Source organism: Rhinopithecus bieti, unplaced genomic scaffold (assembly GCF_001698545.2).
Source record: "Rhinopithecus bieti isolate Rb0 unplaced genomic scaffold, ASM169854v2 scaffold_26871, whole genome shotgun sequence".
Lineage (NCBI taxonomy): Eukaryota > Metazoa > Chordata > Mammalia > Primates > Cercopithecidae > Rhinopithecus > Rhinopithecus bieti.
Window position 1 is genome coordinate 1,763,079 of NW_016812402.1, and position 22,261 is coordinate 1,785,339.

Consider the following 22,261-nt stretch of genomic DNA (forward strand, 5'->3'; position numbering starts at 1 on the left):
TGTCGCCCAGGCTGGAGTGCAGTGGCCGGATCTCAGCTCACTGCAAGCTCCGCCTCCCAGGTTTACGCCATTCTCCTGCCTCAGCCTCCGCCTCCCAGGTTTACGCCATTCTCCTGCCTCAGCCTCCGCCTCCCAGGTTTACGCCATTCTCCTGCCTCAGCCTCCGGAGTAGCTGGGACTACAGGCGTCCGCCACCTCGCCCGGCTAGTTTTTTGTATTTTTTAGTAGAGACGGGGTTTCACCATTGTTAGCCAGGATGGTCTCGATCTCCTGACCTCGTGATCCGCCCATCTCGGCCTCTCAAAGTGCTGGGATTATAGGCTTGAGCCACCGCCCCCGACCACATTTAGCAATTCTTAAAGAAGAAAAAGACTCATCTTTCATAAGACACGTATTTCTCTTAATGTTGGACATTCTTCAGCTTGTTTAAATCAGCTAAATTTTCTCTTGTGAAGTAACTGTTCTCGTAATTTTAAGAAAAATTATGAAGTGGATAAATGTTCTATTCAATCCTAAGATTAATGTCTAAGTTTGATATATAAGGAAAACAATCTTTATCATAAACTGGCCACATAACTTTTCAAATAATCTACCTCTTTTTGTACTTGGTCAATCTGCTTTTTGGCATCAGTCAGTTTCTCTTTCAGCTCAGCATAATCTTCTTCCTTCCTCTGAAGATCTGCTTTCAGATGCTGGGTACAAGCAGAGCTTGCAGAGAGTTCCTCTTTCAATCTAAAAAATACAAATCACTTTTCTATGGTAACATTATTAACTACTTAGGACCACACATGTGAAATGGTAACAATCTTTACATAATTACATCTTTTCACAAATTTGGAATATCCAAACTATGAATGAGTTCCTCAGGAAAGATTTCATATGATTTTTATAAGCTGATCTTTTCATATAACCTATGGTCCAAAGGTTTATATGGACAAAGTTCAAGTTCTTCACTCATCAAACATAATACACTTTACCAGATTAAGTATGACCATCTAATTTTTTTAAAGATGCATAGCAAAATAAATGCTTTGTGTATTATAAAATATTTTGAATAACATTTAGCTTACTTTTCTGTTTCTTGCCTGTTGGTTTCTTTTTCTTCTTCTTTTAATTGAAGTAAATTCTTCATATCTTGCAAATTATTTGTTAATTGTGTGATTTCTTCATTCAGTTTGACTTCCTTTACACTTAAATCTTTTGTGTTTTTGACAGAATCCTGAAGATGTGCTTGCAATTCCTTCAGATTTCTTTCTAGCTTTAAGATGAAGGATTCCTTTTCCAAAATGTCTTGTTCTAATTTGGCTGAATGACTACGTTCAACTTTCTGAGTCTCTAAAATTCTTTCAAGTTCCTTTATTTTTGCCTTATAGCAAGTAACACCTTGTGTGAGTTCTGAAAGTGCTCTCTTTCCTTCAACTACATGCTGTATTTGAATGTCAAGACTAGCATTTTTTTCTTGCAATTCTTCTTTCAGCTGCTGTATAAGAGTTTCTTTTTCTTTTAGTAGGTCATCTTGGTTTTTATGCTCATTCTCCTCTACTTTTAGTCTATTGCTTTCATCCTTATAGCCTTTTACTTCTGCCTGCAATTTTTCAATTTGTTGTTCCAATTTCTGAATCTGATGACTTTTTTTGGAGGAGGCCTTCACAATCTCCTTACATTCTTCCCAAATAGCTTCAATACTAGAGTGGAAAGAACTTTCCCTATTGGGTTCTTGAATTCGATATTCTTTAACTTGCTTACTTACCAAGTAATCATTACCTAAAAGGTGTAATTGTGTATTTGGCAAATTATCCTCCTCAGAACCATTTGACAGATCCCTGAGATTGAGCAAATCTATGTTTGAGATCTGAGAAACTGAATCAAAAGTACGTAGTTCGTCTATTTTTGTGTGCATTAATTTTATTTGTGAAACATTATTTGTAATGCTTCTTGTAGCAGTTTCTATCTCATGTGACAATTTCACGATCTTTTCCTCCTGTTCTTGATTTTTACTTTTTTGCACATGTAATTCAGCAATTGTAATGTCATAATTTGACTGAATTTGTTGGACCTCTTTACTTAAAGTTAAATTCTTTTTTTCAGAAAGAGAAAGTTCCTGCTGAAAACGAACAATCTGTTTATTTAATTCTGCTTTTCTTCCTTTTCATTTTAAGTTCATTTTCAATAGTGAGTAAAAGTGCTTTCAGTCCTTCGTTATTTTTTTGTAAATCTCTAATGTCTTCATTTTCTGCAATGTTCGGTTGCACTTCTTCACTTTTCTTTTGGTCTTCAGTGATAGCTGAACTAACATGGATAGATCCTTTAAAAATAAAAAAATTGTTATTAATCTGGCAAACCTTAATAAAACCAAAAAGTCACCATATAAGCCAATATTCAAACATACAAAACATGTAAAAGTAAACTTCTAATAAAAAAAAATGAAATAAGCTGTTGAGAAAAAAAGAAAAACCAGGTTACAAAACATATGGTATGAGCCCATTTATGTAAAAAATTATTATTTCACAAGGTAATACAAAATTAGCAAAGGAAGTACACCAAAATGATCGTAGCTACCTACCTCTGAGTAGCATTACCAGCTATTTCTAACTTTCAGTATTATTTAAATTTTGTACCACAAATCTTTATTATCATTTTAATATGGGACAGAGAGGAGGAGACGACGAGAAACGGTAGGCAGACATTCCATATCCTAAAGAACAGTTTTAAACTACAATTATATTGCAGCTTTTATTATATTAGTGACAGGCAAATGGAATATCTTAAATTTTCATAGCTAAAATTGGAAGGGAAATGTTAAAATTTTGGGAATTCATATAATATAGCCTTACTAGCTATAACCATCAATAAACTGCTTCATACTACAACTGTTTCCTCAAATGTGATATAGGAATAATACCACCTAGCTCAAAGTTGTGAAGATCAAGAAGACAAATGAGTTTACAACACTGTGCATTGGATAGATTTAACTATTAATAGAACCTGAAAATCTGTACATGAGGGTTCAACTAATTGAAAATGCATAAAAGTCTGCCTTTTTCAGGCTTAGTATTCATATTTCTAGAATAAGGATATCCCTACCTGCTCAACTTACTCTACAGAATAATGCGAAGAGACTAAAATGAGTTAATATATAAGTTAAATGACTTTGTAAATGTTATACACATGTAAGAACTTTAACCATTATAATCAGTACAAATTAAATTATACCCAGAACAGATACACTATTAGCTACAATTTAATTCGTAAGTTCACTCTGACAAATAAACTCACCCCATGTAAGTGCCCAGTATAAAGTACGTAATTTTAAACTTTCCTCATAGATTCTATGATTACATCTTGAAATATAATTAACAAGCTTCTAGATATATAAATTTATATCTACATATCTTTTTATATTTCATACAATTTCCATTAAGAGTCAGATGAGTGTCTCAGATCCTTGAAACTTTACTTCAAAACAGGCCAGAATCTGACTCTTCATTTTTAGAAATTTTTTCCTGTTTTGGTATACTTCACGGTTTGATGTCTATATAATGTTTATAAGTGGACTTTACAACATTGTTCTGGTATAATTTGTATGTGAATTTTCTGCACGACATTGCTCTAATACAATCAATTCCATATGTTCTTCTGACCCCCATTCACTCCCTCATTGACCATTTTTGTTTAATTAACCTGTATTTTTATGTGGTATCCTCACTAAGTATGTAAGAATCAACTTCTCCATGTTTAATGATCCCAGATATAATATGAAGTACAAGGGTTACTAATCTATAAGAGCACAAGACAATTATAAGGTAGGTTTGGCTTGAAATCCTTCTAGTTAAGAAACCTACTACTTTCCATTGATATCTAATTGACTCTAAAAAGTATATTGTACAGTTTTCTTTTTAATGAGTCCCGAATATTATCCTACGCAACTCAGCTCTTTATATTTTATTGAAATATGTTTGTCTCTCTCATCTACTAGATTTTAAACTCCCTGATGGCAGACTCCCTATATCTCACTCATCACAAACAATAAAACTAAATAAAATAATAATCCTAAATGTAATATTTTTGAAACTTAACTATACCACATATGTTCTTCTTTTCTATCTCTAAGACATATCATGGTACAGAAAACAATCTTTATAAATATGATTTTTGCAGTAGTAATTTATTCTGCTTCTAGATGTATGTAAGTTCATGAATCTGACATATTCCAGTTATATGTTACTTTATGGTAACTTTATGTTTAAAATTTTAATGTTCTCTCTTTAAACACTAATTTACACAAGAGTGATTTTCTAGTTTTTTTGGGAGGAATTATCCAGGGAGATTATTAAAATGCAGATTCCTGGCACCAAACACCAAATATACTGATATGGTAATTCTGGGATGTATTTTACATGCAACATTTTGAGAATCAGTGTTCTGGGGTACTATTTTTGAAAATTTCGAGAAGTTGACAGGGACCTCTGTAATACCTTTGGGATCTTAATATATCAGTTTGTTACATTACAAAGTCCTTAAGTGACAGCACTGCTGCATGTAATTGTTCCTTAAGAGCCAAACGTCAAACCTCTTGTAGTTATGAGATTCAAACTCCTAAGTTTTACCCTGCCTCTCACAGGCTCTTGTGCATCCTAGTTGTGAGATGATAGTAGCCCATGGGATGTACATGTAATGAATCTGTTTGATGAAGAAAGTAGCACTTTTGAGATCATTAAAAAGCTCATTAAATTGAAATCTGCCATGCCATATACAAATGAGTTTCTATTTCCCTATATACTAATCACAGTTGAAGCTATGAGCAAAATAAAGGAAAAGTCAAAGCATTTATGAAAGGTCCCTCAGGTACTACTACAATGTAGAGAATAAAAAACTTACATGATTGTTTGTTCTCAAGGTTTTTTAATACTACGACCACTCCTCCACCACTTTTTTTTTTTAAGACAGAGTTTCAATCTTGTTGCCCCGGCTGGAGTGCAATGACGCAATCTCGGCTCACAGCACTCTTCGCCTCCCAGATTCAAATAATTCTCCTGCCTCAGCTTCCCAAGCAGCTGGGATTACAGGCATGAGCCACCATACCAGGCTCATTTTTTGTATTTTTAGTAGAGATGGGGTTTCACCACGTTGGTCAGGCTGGTCTCGAACTCCTGACCTCAGGTGATCCACCCACCTCGGCCTCCCAAAGTGCTAGGACTGCAGGCATGAGCCACCACGCCCGGCCTATGACCCCTTTTGATAAATTAAAATCCCCTAGCTCTCTCAAGATACTGATTTCCCCCCAGTGAGAATATACCCCCACCAAATAATCAAACTTAGGAGTTTGAATCTCATAACTACAAGAGGTTTGACGTTTGGCTCTTAAGGAACAATTACATGCAGCAGTGCTGTCAATTAATCACTATATAATATGGGAATCTTACCTCCCTGTCCCATCTAGAATTTATCTAGTTTTACCTTCGATGCTGTATACGAAAAACAACCTTTATTTGTAAGTCTTTATTTTTCAAATGCAATCCATGTTTTTTTGTTTCACTCAATTGTCTAAATGTTCTTGGGAAGCTGTAATTGAGAAATCTCATTATAGGATTCCAAGGTCTCTTTTCTTTTAAACAGATTAATTTTAAAAGCTCACTGGACAAGGTTTTATTATCTATAATTTACACTGTCTCTCCAGTCTCAAAGAGGAAGGGGTAAAATATGGCATTATCCCTGCTGTAGTTTCTTAAAAGCTGCTAAGTTTATTTTTGAAGCTTTTAAGTTTGCAGTTTACATTTTCCTATTTATTTCCTCAAGATTTTCAGTTTATTTTAAAGAGCCTACCTCCTCTGAAATTCAAAGGTTTGCCCTTCTTTATATTTAAAACAAACTTGCCCACTTACTCTTAAAGATCTTTTTAAAAATAATCTTCAACATGTATTATCTTTCATCAGACTGTGTCCTGGCATCACAAATACAGCTTGAACACATTTATTATTAGTAATATTTAGCTCAAAGTCTTACTGTAAAATATCCTTTTCTCCACATGAATAAAGAATGCAAACTAAGAAAACAAAATAATGTGCTGGAATTTAGGCAGAAAATGCTGTATTTATAAAAATCAAAGTAATGAGTTTTACCTCTTATAAGCACAGAAATTATTACAGACATGTGAAAGAAATAATAAAAGCACAATTTCTAAAAGCATATTTATTAAGATAAAAGCTTTAACTATGCCCATCCCTAGACAGTTTATAACTTTCCAGAATAAAAATTCACGACATTTAGATTTTCTCAAGATTTTTCCTTAGACAAGTGAATGTCCCTCTGTTTGCCTTGTTCTATTTACTGGTTTAGAAATTAGCTTTCTTAAACGCCTGCTGCTGGCAGCTGAAGTAGTACCTTTCTTTGCTGGTGGTTCATCTTGTTGAAGTTCATTTTCATTTACTCTTTTTCTTTCTGAACAGATTTTAGTTTTGCTGTCCTGAGGCACTTCAACTGTTTCATTACAAATCAATTTATTGTTTATTATTAAAGAAGATGTATCAGCCTTGTCCTAAAGCAAAATAAATTAAAAATAATTCACATAGCGAAAGCTACAAAAAACGTACAAACCACATAAATTACTTTCAATAGTGTACCATAAAAATTTTATTTTCAAATTTGTTGAGATATTTTCTAAGTTACTTCTTAAGTTTCGTCCTAAAATAACTGATGGCTCTAGCAAATAAGTAACATTTGGGGATAACTGGAGAATCTTAAGAAGATAAATCTCTGAAGTCACATCAGAAATGTACTTTGAAAAGAGAAATATGAGACTCAACTATCTATTTTGTTTTGTAGCCAAAGCCTCTTAAAAATTAGCATTGTCTTAAACATTAACAACTCCCAGAAAAATAGTTTTGACCTTAGCTTTAAGTCGACATATATTCAAAGACATACAGTCTACAGACAGCTTTGAAACTGAGCTTCTAGATATATCACTTAGACTTTTTTTTAAGGCAGACTGCCTCCCTTAAAAAGGCTAGCAGCAACCAAGCACAGGGGCTCATGCCTGTAATCCCAGCACTATGGGAGGCTGAGGCCAGAGGATTACTTGAGCCCAGGAGTTTGAAACCAGCCTGGGCAACACAGTGAGATCCCATCTCTACAAAAAATTAAAATTCCAGGTGTTGTGGTCCAGGCCTGCAGCCCCAGCTATTCAGAAGGCTAAGGCAACGGAATCTCTTGAGCCCAGGAGTTCAAGGCTGCAGTGAGCCATGGTCACGTCACTGCACTTCAGCCTGGGCAACAGAGTGATGAGACCCTGCCTCTAAGAAAGAAAGAAACGGGGGGAACTGGGGGCTGGGGGGAGGGGGAACTTCCCAAAAAAAGGGTATAATATGAACTTACAAGAAGGGTAAAACTCAGCATTTAAGTGCAAGTCTATCGAGTAATCAAATGTATGGTAAAGGCAGAAACTTGCAGCAATCCATTTGAAAAAACAAAGTGTATGATAAACAGTGCCACTTAATCAGCAAACATTTTATTAGCAGGAGATACAGATAAAAATAACTTTTTAAAGTCATAAAGTAATGGGTTAAGAAAAAAGGCAAAGTTTTTCTAGCTATCCCTAAACAAAGGATGTCATAAAGAAGAATCTCCATGCCTTCTCACAATTAGTCCCTTAGTGTCACTGATAAATAACAAAATCACGGGACAGGCAGATCACACCTCTGACACAGCTCCATAACAAGTCCAAGTTGTTCCTTCCCCGATCCTTAGTACCTATCAGAATGATCCCATCATTTTCCCCCGCTTCAAAATATACAATCCTCACCAAAAATCTATNCAAAAAAAGGGTATAATATGAACTTACAAGAAGGGTAAAACTCAGCATTTAAGTGCAAGTCTATCGAGTAATCAAATGTATGGTAAAGGCAGAAACTTGCAGCAATCCATTTGAAAAAACAAAGTGTATGATAAACAGTGCCACTTAATCAGCAAACATTTTATTAGCAGGAGATACAGATAAAAATAACTTTTTAAAGTCATAAAGTAATGGGTTAAGAAAAAAGGCAAAGTTTTCTAGCTATCCCTAAACAAAGGATGTCATAAAGAAGAATCTCCATGCCTTCTCACAATTAGTCCCTTAGTGTCACTGATAAATAACAAAATCACGGGACAGGCAGATCACACCTCTGACACAGCTCCATAACAAGTCCAAGTTGTTCCTTCCCCGATCCTTAGTACCTATCAGAATGATCCCATCATTTTCCCCCGCTTCAAAATATACAATCCTCACCAAAAATCTATCCTTCAGAAGTCATAGTTATTGAAAGGAGGGTTTTCTGCTCCCAGGGTATGCTTGGGTAGATAAAACAAAGAATTCGAACTAAATTTTTTCATTATTGGAAAGAGTTTGCTCTCAAGACAAGATGTGGAACAGTGACCCTACATCAACTGTTAAACAATTAGGTAAGTTTCAAACTACGTTGCATATTTTTATGTATTTAAGTGAACAATTTAAATTTAGCAAACTGTTATTAAGTTAGTTGATAAAACAAGGTCTAGAATCTATAAAGTTTATTTACAAGCAAGGACTAATTTACAAATATTGATTTTTTTTACTATCACTTCCTTAAATATCTCTAATATATTATGGTATGCAAACATACTACAGAAATAAATATAATCCCACGTGAAATTTCCAAATATTTTCTTTGAAGCTGTAGTTGCCAGAAATGATCCGTCTCTGGCTTTCCTTTTGTTTTTATTTACCAAATCAAAGAACAGACTTAAAATCCAGATCAAGAGATAAGAGCAAAAAGCATGTGATGACTAACCAAATAAAATTTCCGAGAGCCAGGAGGCCCAGCAATTAATTTACTGCCCCAAGTCTCAAAAGTTTTACATCCCCTTACTTCACAAATCAATTTCCTCTTCCTTAATCTCTACCACTACTACCCTAAATCAAAGTCCTCATCAACTATTAGCTGAACTCTACCAAGAGGTAGCTACTTCGTCTCTTTGCCTGTAGTCTAATTCCATCTCAATCCTATCTTCCAAGTTTCCAAAAATATCTACTCAAATGAAAAACTCCTCTTTGCTATTCCTCTGGTGAAAATGACTCCCCACTGACTCCCCGAACTCTTTAATACAGTATTCAAGGTCTTTCATCTTATCCTATTTTACTACTCCTAGCCTCATTTCTCACCTCTCCTTGCTTCAAACTTTCTTCCTAAACAACAAATTGTTCGTATTTTCCTGCACTCACTGAAAGATTTCTCATTTCCATGACTTTGTGCACTCCGATTCTGGTACATGGAAGGCCAGTGTACCTTCTTGTCTCTCATGACTACCATTGTCCCCTTCCTCTACTTTCAAAAGGCTAACTTTTACTCACCCTATAAGGTTCAACTTAATCATTTTCATCTCCACAAAGTATTCCTAACTCCCCATCCACTCTCAGCTTCACACATTGACTACAACTGCACACTGTATTATAACTATATTTACGCTGTTGTTTTCTTATTGGGGGATTGTTAGGGGAGTAGATTTTATTAATCTGTATAATTCCAATAATCTAGCATAGTACCTGGCACACATTGGACACTCCATAAGTGTTTCTTGCTCCTCCAGCTTATTAAATACTAATTATTTACTAGTTAATTACTAACATATTAAATATTAGGATATTTCTCCCAGTTCAGGTACAGAAAAGCCAGAGATTGAACAACGTATCTAACAAATACCAAAAGAAAGGCCTGCTACAGGAGATTATATACAGTGCTCTTCTAGAATGCTCCTCATTTATCTCTGTGGTTTCAAAAGCCCATCTAAAGTTCAGATGATTCAGGGAATTTTGGTGGGTATTAGAGTTTGACTATCAAGATACAAAGGAAACTCAACAGTCACTTTTTGTAAGATACCACGCCTGCTTCTTTTGGTCATAGAAAAGACAGAAAAAAACACCTTTCAACAAAGCAAAATGTTTGGCTCTACGTTTACTCAGTTGACTACGTCATTACCATATATTTTACCATTTCTATATAAAAAAAAAATTTGAAGGAGCTTACCCCCAAAAAAGAAAACCAAAGCCATTTTTTAAAAAAAGGATTAAAAGGCAAGCTGATCATTCTAAGCTGAACTAAATATGAAATGATCTAAATTTGTATGAAAGACAAAGAACCCTTTAAGTCTCTACATGTCACAGTGTATAACTTTTTAGAAAAAAATCCTTGTTATTAAGCATATAAACAATAGCAACAAGACATATAACAAAAGCAAGCTTCTAAGGAAAAAACCTAATTTTACTGAATTTCATGTTATAGTTCCCTGAAACATTATAATCTGGTTTTCTAAGTATGTCTAAATTCCTTTCTCCTCAAAGCTCCCCTTCCAACTAGCTGAGGCTTAAACGTCCAAAGGCTACATATTCTTCTCCCTTTTACGTGCAAAGCACTGCCAGCATATTTTGTGGAAAAGTATGTTCAAAGGAGTCAAACATCCTCGTTTAAGTTCTCAAAAATTCAGATTTGGAGAACAGTAAATTGAGTTCAATGTTGCATACGCAATTCAACATTCTCGGTAAATTAGTCTTGGCTGCATAAGCTATTTTAAATTATTTCCTTTCAATCAAAACATACGCTTGTTTATCAAATTTATTAATATAACACAAAGTTAAATTCTTACATTGCATTTAAATGTGTTTTCCATATGAGACTTCAGGTTCTGAAATTCATTGATAATATCTTCTTTTTGACCAATTATATTTATCAATTCTTGAATTCTTTGATTCTGTGTAATTATTTTCTTTGGAAAGAAGAAAAGCAATGTTTCGTGAATATACTTTGGGATAACTAGAAAGCAAACATGATTAATAATGCAGTGTCATAATTCCTTCAGATTTTAAAGTTAAATAAAGATAATCAGTGGCAACACACTATGCACAACATCTTATTTTTGCCTTTAAAAAAATTACATACATACACACACACACACACACACACACACACAGAGAGAAAGAAAAGAGAAGCTATATAGCATGTAAGAGGAATCTGGAGCAAGGCTGCCTGGGTTCAAATCCTAGCTGCTATACCTTTTAATATGTCACCCTGGGCCGGGCACAGTGGCTCATGCCTGTAATCCCAGCACTTTGGGAGGCCAAGGTGGGCAGATTACCTGAGGTCAGGAGTTTGAGACCAGCCTAGCCAACATGGTGAAATCCCGTCTCTACTAAAAAATACAAAAATTAGCCTGGGGTGGTTAAGCCCAGCTACTCGGAATGCTGTAGCAGGAGAATCACTTGAACCCGGGAAGTGTAGGCTGCACTAAGCCATGCCACTGCACTCCAGCCTGGGCAACAGAGCGAGACTCTGTCTCAAAAGAAATAAATAAATAAAAATAAAAAAACCATGTCAGCCGGGGCAAGTTACATCATAAAGTTGCTCTAACATTTAAATGAGTTAATAAAAAGCACTTAAAAGAGCATCTGGTAAATGGTAAGTGTTCTACAAATACATATATAAAGTAACAGTCTAAAGAGCTTCCAAACAAGTTGGTTTGGTTTTGTTTTAAATTTAGGAAGAAGATTATGGGAAATTTTTTATTTTTTATTTTATATAGCTTAATATAATTGGTACAACTAGTGGCTACTATTTTCTTAAGCAGAAAAAATACTAGATAGGAATTGTATAAACAGTAGGTGTAATGTCTTCTAAGTACATTTTAGTTCTTTAAATACTGGATATTAGGCACCAAGATCTTGAATTTTTATATCTTACCATATTTTAAAATATTCAGCTTTTTGAAAGGATAAATGTAAGTTGAAATAAGAAGACTCAAGCCAGAAAACAGAAAAAATAACAGAAGAAAACTATTCCCCATGTATACCAAGAGACTATATTACTGTTTATTTTTTAAAATAAACACATCTAGTCATCATTCATACTCCTTTGTTAATTAAATACCTTATCAAGACAAAATAAAACTTAAAGCATTACCTTATTAGATGTTTCAAGCTCTTGAATCAATGAATCTGTTTCTGAAAAAGTAAAGAATTTTGAAAATAAATATCTAAGCATCTGAAAATATGTATCACTGAATAACTATGAAACATATGCTGCTGTAGTGACACTTTACTGTCACATTCAATAAAAAGGATTTTGATAGCACTAAATGCACACCCTACTCATTAAAAAAAAATCTGCTAATTCAACCACAACAGGGTAATGTTTCAGAAAAAGCCACTTCTAAAACTCAGGATAAAAATAGGTGGCATATGCTAAATAGTAAAGAACTGGCATAACATCAGAGAAGAAAAGGAGCTAGTGCCTTCTTAGTACATTTCATATGATGCAAAGGCACCACTTACATGTTATTTTCTACCCATCTTGTTTCACACAAAAAAGAACAGAGCAGTTATTGCAACTAATTCTTAAAATGCAGATATTACAAACAATTGTATTTACGTATATAAAATGCCCTCAGCGTGGTGGCACATGTCTGTAATCCAAGCTACTCAGAAGACTGAGGTGGAAGGATCACTTGAGCCCAGGAGGTGGAAACTGAAGTGAGCCATGATCATGATCATGCCTCTCCACTCCAGCCTGGGTGACAGAGTGAGACCCTGTCAAAAAAAAAAAAAAAAAAAAAAGGGGAAAGAAACAGAAAATGCCCTCCTAGTTAGAATGAAGTATCAAACTAACAATCTACTTTAAACCACTCCACAGTAGTTCCTCTCTCCCAAGAGTGAATCTTCTATACTGCAAAACTTCATAAAGAATATAGAACAATGCCAAGCACAGTATGGCTCATGCCTGTAATCCCAGCACTTTGGGAGGCTGAGGCAGGGAGGATTGCTTGAGCCTAGGAGTTCAAGACCAACCTGGGCCACATAGCAAGACCCCATCTCTACAAAAAAGAAAAAAAAAAATGCAGCCACTGTGGTGGTACACACTCGTGGTCCCAAGTATTCAGGAAGCTGAGGCAGGAGGAGGGATTGAGCCCAGGAGTAGAAGGCTGCAGTGAGCTGTGATGCCACTACTGCACTCCAGCCTTGGTGACAGAGTGAGATGCTGTCATTTAAAAAAAAAAAAAGAATATGTAACAAAATTTACAGCTTTACTCATAAAGTTAACACTTTTTTGATTTTTTTTGTTGTTGAGAAGCTCATTTTCTAATAATATTGGTCTAACACAAATGAAGGTCAAAAAATATTTTTAGTAGTAAATTACTACAAAGTCATACAAATGGTAAAATATTAAAATACGTTAACTAGATGAAAGAATTTTCTGTTCACTATGGTAAACGAGCTACATAAATCTCTTATACTTACCAAGAGTACTTTTTACGTGTTTGCAATATCTATATAGAGGTAAAATCTATCCACTTACCATTTTCTCTCTTTTTTAACTCTTCTTTCGTTTTGATTAATTCTTCTTTGGTTTTAGTTAATTCAGCTTTAATTTGATTAAACTTTAGTTCTAAACAAGCAATAGCTTCCTGGGGGTCAGGAAGAGATGCAATATATAAGTGAGCAATTTCAGCTTGTTTCTTAATATCAGCGACATTATCTTGAAGAGAATCAATAATATCTTCAACTCCTACATAATTATGTGTTTCCTAAAATAGCAAAACCACATGCCTAATATTAACAGTAGGGTTCACCGTTTACATGTGGCACCATCTAATTTAGACAGTTTTTTAAAGAAGCAAAAAATTCACCAACAGAAATTCTTTAAAATAAATTATATAGAAGCATTTCCAATTATGAAGAACCTGTGTTCCATTATTTATTTTCTGTTGTATAGATCATGAGGCATATTTTCTCATAAAAACAATGTTATAAACTGTGACAAGTCATTATAAAACAATTATGATTACCTAGTTCAGGTATAGTTTCAATTATATAATGAGACTTAAAAGGTTTTGTTGGGATGGTACACGAAACAAACCTCCATTTTCACAACTCAGTCCATCTCAAACCATGTCAAGGATACATAAGGTTTGCTTGACAGCAGACGTCTGCACATCACTGTCACAAGCCCCTGAACTGAGTGATTAAAAAACAAAACAAAAAAAACAACTCCTCCAAAAAACTGATCAATTTCAGTGTAAGTAGCAGAAAAGGATAATTTTTCTTATATTACAAGCAGAGAATAAGCTGAGCACAGCAGCATGCACCTGTAATCTCAGCCACTTGGGAGGCTGGACAGGAGGACCGCTTGAAGCCAGGAATTCAAGATCAGCCTGGGCAACACAGCAAGACCCTATCTCTAAAACTATAATAAATAAATAAACAAATAAAATTTTAAAAGAGTAGGAAATGGTAGTTGCCCGGCAAGGGCAACCCTTTTTATATATAAACATTTTTGTTTTAAACAGAACAGCAAGGAAATCACGTCTTAGGTCTCTTATACCTTTAAAATATTTTTAATTTAAAAGTGAGACAAATCTGAGGGGGTTATTCTGTAATCAGGCAACAAAGAATCTATCTGCCTACAATACAATGATTCAAGCAATACCAAAATAAGATATAAATATAACAGAGGTACAAATTTTTCAAAGACCAATCACTATATTTAAATTCTTGGTGCCTTATACTCCTAACACCACGCCTAATTATAATAAAGCTACACACTAAGCATTGTTTTAATTCTAAACTATCTCGATGTTTCTCATCATTGATGTGGTACACTAAACCCTGGTACTAAAACCTCATTAGATATTTTTAAATACTTCAATTAACGTACTTCAGTTTCAACTTTTGTGGCACAAACGTCTTTCGCTGTTTCTTCTCGAGTGTCACATTTACCAACCAAATCCTTGAAGATAGCCAAACGACGTTCAGCATTTTCTTCTAATATCTCTCGTTCTTGAAGCAGAGTTTCCCTTCAGAATACAAATTAATCTCATTAAGAAACAGAAAAGGAACTACTTTGTGTTTTTGTTTTAAACATCTAAGATTAAGTATATTCTGGATTAAAAGAAAATTTAGGCCAGGTACAGTGGTTCACGTCTGTAATCCCAGTAATTTGGGAGGTGGAGGCGGTTGGATCACTTCAGGCCAGGAGTTTGAAACCAGCCTGGCCAACATGGCGAAACCCTGTCTCTACTAAAAACACAAAAATTAGCCGGGCGTGGTGGTATGCACCTGTAATCCCAGCTACTCGGGAGGCTAAGGCAGGAGAGGCTAAGGCAGAAGAATTGCTTGAATCCGGGAGGTGCAGGTTGCAGTGAGTCAAGATCGCACCACTGAATTCCAGCCTGGGTGACAGAGCAAGACTCCGTCTCAAAAAATAAAAATTAAAATTAAAATTAAAAAAAAAAAGAGAGAAGATTTAAATAGCCATGCATGGGATTAGTAACAGCCATATTCTTTTTTTTCTTTTTTTTTTTTTCCTCTGAGACAGAGTTTTGCTCTGTCGCCCAGGCTGGAGTGCAGTGACACAGTCTCAGCTCACCGTAACCTGCACCTCCCAGGTTTAAGAGATTCCCGTGCCTCAGTCTCCCAAGCAGCTGGGACTTCAGGCACACACCAATATGCCCAGCTAATTTTCCTATTTTTAGTAGAGACGAGGTTTCACCATGTTGGTCAGGCTAGTCTTGACCTCCTGACCTTAAGTGATCTGCCCGCCTAGGCCTCCCAAAATGTGGGGATTACAGGCATGAGCCACCACACCAGACCAGTAACAGCTGTTTTCTAGCTTGTATAAAGAGATCAGAATTCAGAAACCATCTAATATAAAAACAAGTAAATTAAGTAGGAAAAAAAATCTAAAAAAGTAAATAAAATTCTCAATTTTTAACTGGACATGAAAGAAATAACTTACTTAAAGTCAGCTTCCCGTTGAGCCCAATATTGAGTAAACTCCTGTGTAACTTCTTCTCGAATTTTAAATTCCAAGGTTAACTTTTCCTTTTTTTCATTTATCAGTTTTTTTTTCAAGTCTTCTATTAAGTCCAACAGTTTCTATAACATGTAAATGATAAAATTCTTATAAGAATAAATATATCCCAAGAGAAATACCATCCAACTGTCCAAAAAATAAAACTTTTCATTTAGTCAATTATAATTATGTGTCCTTTTTAATAGTGATAATGTTCTCACTGAAAATTATATGCTTGCAGAAATCCGTTAATCTGAAAAATCAGGTTGGCCTCTCCATATTTAAGAAATAGACCTTTGGTAACTCAAATGTCTCACTGTCTACCTATACTAAGAAAATAACTAAAGTTAATTTGAGCATTTATTATCTATCAAGAACTACTCTGGCGAGTTCCATATTTGCTTCATTTAATCCACACAACTTTCTGTGAGCTTGGTATCATCCATATTTCGTAGGTGGGAAGCCTAACCATCAGATATCTGGTGAGTGCTAAAGGTTGAGTTTAAAAGTGGCCTGTAAAAGTCTAAAGCCCAAGGATTGTACACAGCAGAGAAGTTGCTTACTGCTGTGTGGTAGTAAGTGGCTTACACCCACTTACTAATCTGTCAAAGAAAGATGTTACATAAACTTATCTTATTAGGCTTTATAACTATCCAGATGTCAACAGCAATTCTATAGCCTTTGAAACACATACATAATCATGAGAAATGTACAATATGTAAATAAAGCAATAAATAAAACACTTAACATGACCATTATTCAACATAAATTGTAGCATTAACAGCTACATATTCTTTTTAATGCTTCTAATTTAAGTTACTCAACAACAAATTAAACAATAAACTCTAAGCTACAGATCTTCCAACGTCTCAACTTTATATTTGAAAATAGTTCTATAGATAACCTAACTTCGAAATTCTGCCTCCAAGAATTTATACTGAAGAAATAATTATAATATAACCCTATGTTCTGGCTGTATGAATGCTGATCAGTGTTGTTGTTTTGTGGTAGTAGTTGTGTTTAAATAAAGAAAAAGTGAACCTAACTCAACCAACCTTAAGGGATTGGTTTAATTACAGTACTATCATACAGCAAACTACTATAATCAATAATGATAACCTACATTAATAATTCATGGGCCGGGCGCGGTGGCTCACGCCTGTAATCCCAGCACTTTGGGAGGCCGAGGCGGGAGGATCACGAGGACAGGAGATCGAAACTATCCTGTCTAACATGGTGAAACCCCACCTCTACTAAAAAATACAAAAAATTAGCCGGGCAACGTGGCGGGCACCTGCAGTACCAGCTACTTGGGAGGCTGAGGCAGGAGAATGGCGTGAACCTGGGAGGTGGAGCTTGCAGTGAGCCGAGATCGCGCCAGTGCACTCCAGCCTGGGCGACAGAGTGAGACTCGTCTCAAAAAAATAAAAATTAAATTAAAAAATTCATACTTTTCACAATTTATTTTTATATAAAGAATACCAGGTTACAAAACAGTAACATATAATAAAATCCATTAACGTGAGTGGTAGATTTTAAAGATATTTATATTTAAATTTTCTTTTTCACTCTACTATAAATATATAATACTGTTTTAATAATTTTAAACTACACACTTTGTGTAAAAAAATAAATAATAACTATTGAAGGAGAAATCAAAATGCACGTGGAAAAACCTTCAGAAGTTTATTTTTTTTGAGACGAAGTCTCTCTCTGTCGCCCAGGCTGAAGTGCAGTGGTGCAATCTCGGCTGACTGCAAGCTCCGCCTCCCGGGCTCACGTCATTCTTCTGCCTCAGTCTCCCTAGTAGCTGGGACCACAGGCGCCTGCCACCATTCCTGGCTAATTTTTTGTATTTTTAGTAGAGACGGGGTTTCACCGTGTTAGCCAGGATGGTCTCAATCTCCTGACCTCATGATCCGCCCACCTCGTTCTCCCAAAGTGCTGGAATTACAGGCATGAGCTGTGAGCCACCGCACTCAGCCGGAAGTTTAATAGTTTTCAATAATTAGATTTTATCATTGTTAGCATCTGATAAAGTTTTTGCTGAAAAAATTCAGGTTGGCTATTATAGCTAAATGAATTTAAGTATATGTATGCTAATATCAAGGTATTTTATAATGGTTTTTAGAAGTCCCAATCCTTTGATTAAAATGTGAATAAAGGGCTGGGCACATTGACTCACATCTGTAATCCCAGCACTTTGCAAGGCAGGAGGATTGCCTGAGCTCAAAAGTTCAAGATCAGCCTGGACAACAGAGCAAGGCCTCGTGTCTATAAAAAATTTTTAAAAATTAGTTAGGGGTGGTGGCATGCGTCTGCAGTCCCAGTTACTCAGGAGGCTGAGGCAAGAGGATCACTTGAGCCCAGGATTTCCAAGCAGCAGTGAGCCATAACTATACTATCACACTCCAGCCTGGGCAACAGAGCAAGACTTTGTCTCTAGAAGAAAACAAATAAAGCATGCCAACACCTAATCATGTTGATTTTTAAATGTCAAATATTAAACAACATTTTGATGAATTTCCTTAAAATATCTAGCCAATAAGATAAGCATTCACACTATATAATCCATCATAAACTATAGCATTAAATATTTTTCTCTAGTAGTTTCAGAAATTTTACTAACCAACATTATAAAAACAATTCAACTTTGAGATGAAAAAAAAATAAAACTGGGTTTTTTGGTTTGTTTAAGACAAGGCCTCACTCTGTCACCCAGGCCAGAGTGCAGTGGTGCAGTGATAGCTCACTGCTGCCTAGAAATCCTGGGCTCAAGCAATCTTCCCACTGCAGCCTCCCAAGTAGCTGGGACTACACATGTGCGTCATCATGCCTGGCTAATTTTTTTTATTTTTTTGTAGAGACGGGGTCTCACTATGTTGCCCAGGCTGGTTTTGAACTCTTGAGCTCAAGCAATCCTCCTACCTCAGCTTCCCAAAGTGCTGGAATTACAGGTGTGAGCCACTATACCAGCCAAACTAGACTATTAATGGCTCCTTTCGTCCCTGAGGAGGTACTATTCAATACATTACAAAAGCCGAAGTAACAAGGTCTAATCACATCGTGACCAGATAAAGTGGGACTTGTACTACATCTGAAGCTATCATTCTTGTTTCCAAACATATGTTCAATAATCGCTTTCAGGGACATGAAGGTAAATTATTAAAATGAGAGTATTTAGCCCAATACATCATCAATCTACTTACACTTCTGCAATCCAAAAGAGTACTGATTCGTGATATGTCAACAACATTAAAGCACACCCATGAACACAGGTCTACTAGTGTTTCTAGGACACTGGTAAGAGGACTCCATGTATACTCATGGAGTTATGGCCAATTAAAGAGGGGATTAGGTGGCCAGGTAAGGTGGCTCACACCTGTAATCCTAGCACTTTGGGAGGCCGAGGCAGGCAATCACAAGGTCAGGAGTTCGAGACCAGCCTGGCCCACATGGTGAAACCCCGTCTCTACTAAAGATACAAAAAAACTTTACTGGGTATGGCTGCACATGCCTATCATCAGAGCTACTCGGGAGGCTAAGGGAGGAGAATCACTTGAACCCAGGAGGCAGAGGTTGCAGTGAGCCAAGATTGTGTCATTGTACTCTAGCCTGGGCAACTGGGCAAGACGCTCTCTCAAAAATAAATAAATAAATAAACACACACACACACACACACACACACACACACACACACACACTATAATTAGACAGAAGCTGAAAAAACAACTGTTATATCTTATTTATCATAATAAGATGACAAACAATTACTGTTTTAGAAGATATGGGATCATAGGTACTTGGTAGGTACTTTTAGCACTTGTACTTGAGACTGCAAAATAAAAGTCTGATGGAATACATAAAATCACTTAGTGAAAGGATACTCACATGGTCTATAAGTATCACCCCATAGATAATATGCTTTTGCAATAAAGATCTGAAATACTGTATCTTAACCAAGTGAGCAAAACTTAGCATCTCTAAGAATGGAAAAATCAGACATTATGTGGCTCTTAGTGTGATGCAACGGAAAATTTACAACTTAACCTACATAAAAAACTTCCCTAATGTATTAAACCTAAATCATGAAGAAATAATCAAACAAATCTAGATTGCAGGTATTCTATGAGAAAACTAGGACCCACTTTTCAAAAATGTCAGTGCTAGATTAGAAATAACTAAAGAAACACAATAATCAAAAGCAATTTGTTAACTCTGGCTGTTGACAAAAACAAAGGGGCAATAAAGAACGTATCAGGAACACTGGAGAAATCTCAATACAAACAGTATACGAGGTTATATTAGTGTATCAGTGTTGAATTTCTTGGGTATGAAAATTTCATGGTCTTGTGATCATGACAAAAATGCCCATGTTCTTAGAAAAATATGTTCAAATATTTAGATGTAAGGTGTCATTATGTCTGGATCTTATTTTCAAATTCTACAGACCAAAAGATACGTATTTGCATACTCATAAAATGGTAACTGGAGAATCCAGGGGAAGGATAAATGAGTATTCATTGTGCTAGTCTTTCTATACGTTTGAAATTTTTCAAAATATAAAGTTGAACACAAAAACTTCAGTGTATTGTTGAAAAAAACTGAAGAGAGAGCCTTAAGATTTAACCTTAACTTCAGAATAAGAAGACAAGCATAGAAGTATGAGTTCTTAATACATACTCTTTTCTCCTCGTGGCTAATGAAAGCCTTATTTTCCTCTAATGTTTTATCTAGATCTTCATCAATAAGTTTAGTTTCCACATTTTGAGTTTCTTCAGAGTTTTCTAGCTCCTCAACTAAATCCTCGTCTTCCATCAAATCTTCCAGACTATTTTCCCATGAAATGGTGGCTCTTTTTACATTTAATATTTTATTATTTGAATTATTGTCTAGTGATACATCTTGAGAAGATCTGACAGGTCCAAATAATTTCTCTTGAGAGGAATTTAAAGTGTCTGGGACACAAACCTGTTAAAATATTCAATGTGACTTTTAAAACAGAAAAGACAAGAACTGTCCACTAGAAAATGATTATTTTATAAATTTAAGTCAATTGAAAACTCAAGTGCTAAAGGAAAAACTATTCAAACAAACATACAAACAGGAATCACCATCCCTAAATGAACATTCTGATAGGAAAAAAGCTACTTACACATGCAAACTACAGGAAAAAAATCTATCTTCCTGGGCTAAGTTATCAGTATTAATCTTAGCAGAGGGTTTTCCAATTACCCAGAAGCACCAAATGAATAAGATGAATGGCAGAGCAGACAATTCATTCCAAAAATACTCATTAATTTGTAATTGATGTTTATTATTAACTCTTATTACTAAAGGTAATTTTAATCCTAGCATGGGCAACTTTCAATCCCTTCTCATGTCTTCCTACTTGGTCAAATATTTACCTTTTTAATTTTCAATTATTTCCTAGGCTTACAGTATTAAGTACAAAATATTTATTTCAAGAAAAAGTATTAATATTCTAAGAAGAAGCTTTATAAAATAAATATTTACTTTTTGTGCAATGGCTGAGAACTTCAATACATTGAGTGTTTCATCATAGGCTACATAACATTGGCTGATGTTGACAATCATACATATTTTCCCTTTACCATTAAAAAAACTTTGAAAATAGTGAGTCAGTTTACTTTCCCGGAAAGGCACATGCTGTTGAAACCTATGGAAAAAATTTTCAGAAAACACTGTAAGTTAAAACACATCTCATGAAGTCGGGGTGCTGACAAATTTTACAAAGAAATAATTAAGCCATCTATCATGAAATTAAACTTTAGGGTAGCGATTATTTCCAGATGTAATATTCCTTCTCAGTTTTCTTTTTTTTTTTTTTTTTGAGACGGAGTCTCGCTCTGTCGCCCAGGCTGGAGTGCAGTTGCCGGATCTCAGCTCACTGCAAGCTCCGCCTCCCAGGTTCACGCCATTCTCCTGCCTCAGCCTCCCGAGTAGCTGGGACTACAGGTGCCCGCCAGGTCGCCCGGCTAGTTTTTTGTATTTTAGTAGAGACGGGGTTTCACCATGTTAGCCAGGATGGTCTTGATCTCCTGACCTCGTGATCCGCCCGTCTCGGCCTCCCAAAGTGCTGGGATTACAGGCTTGAGCCACCGCGCCCGGCCTCAGTTTTCATTTTATCTTTTCTTGTTTGTTTTTGTTTTGAGACAGGGTCCAGCTCGGTTGTCCAGACTGGAGTACAGTGGCACTCACAACTTACTGCAGCTTCAATCTGGTAGGCTCAAGAGATCCTCTCGCCTCTGCCTCCAGGTTAGCAGGAATTATGGGCGCCTGCTGCCACATCTGGTTAATTTTTTTATTTTTATTTTTAGTAGAGATGAGGCTGGTCTTGAACTGCTGGGCTCAAGCAATCCTCCTGCCTTGGCCTCCAAAAGTGCCGG

At 35.7% G+C, this 22,261-nt stretch overlaps 2 protein-coding genes across 2 annotated transcripts in view; one reads left to right on the top strand and one right to left on the bottom strand.

Annotated features, from left to right (window-relative positions):
* KIF20B (kinesin family member 20B) overlaps positions 1 to 22,261 on the bottom strand; it is a 76,518-nt gene that overhangs the window by 34,750 nt on the left and 19,507 nt on the right. Inside the window, 11 exon segments of the mRNA XM_017896334.1 lie at positions 594 to 732; positions 1,071 to 2,141; positions 2,143 to 2,305; positions 6,382 to 6,535; positions 10,654 to 10,773; positions 11,964 to 12,004; positions 13,356 to 13,584; positions 14,715 to 14,853; positions 15,795 to 15,934; positions 20,535 to 20,822; positions 21,369 to 21,531. Coding sequence (XP_017751823.1) covers positions 594 to 732; positions 1,071 to 2,141; positions 2,143 to 2,305; positions 6,382 to 6,535; positions 10,654 to 10,773; positions 11,964 to 12,004; positions 13,356 to 13,584; positions 14,715 to 14,853; positions 15,795 to 15,934; positions 20,535 to 20,822; positions 21,369 to 21,531 — 2,647 coding nt within the window.
* Positions 8,420 to 22,261, top strand: part of PANK1 (pantothenate kinase 1) — a 157,514-nt gene continuing 143,672 nt past the window's right edge. The window contains exon 1 of the mRNA XM_017896346.1: positions 8,420 to 8,436. The gene's annotated coding sequence lies outside the window, so the exon portion shown is untranslated. The remainder of the gene's footprint in view (positions 8,437 to 22,261) is intronic.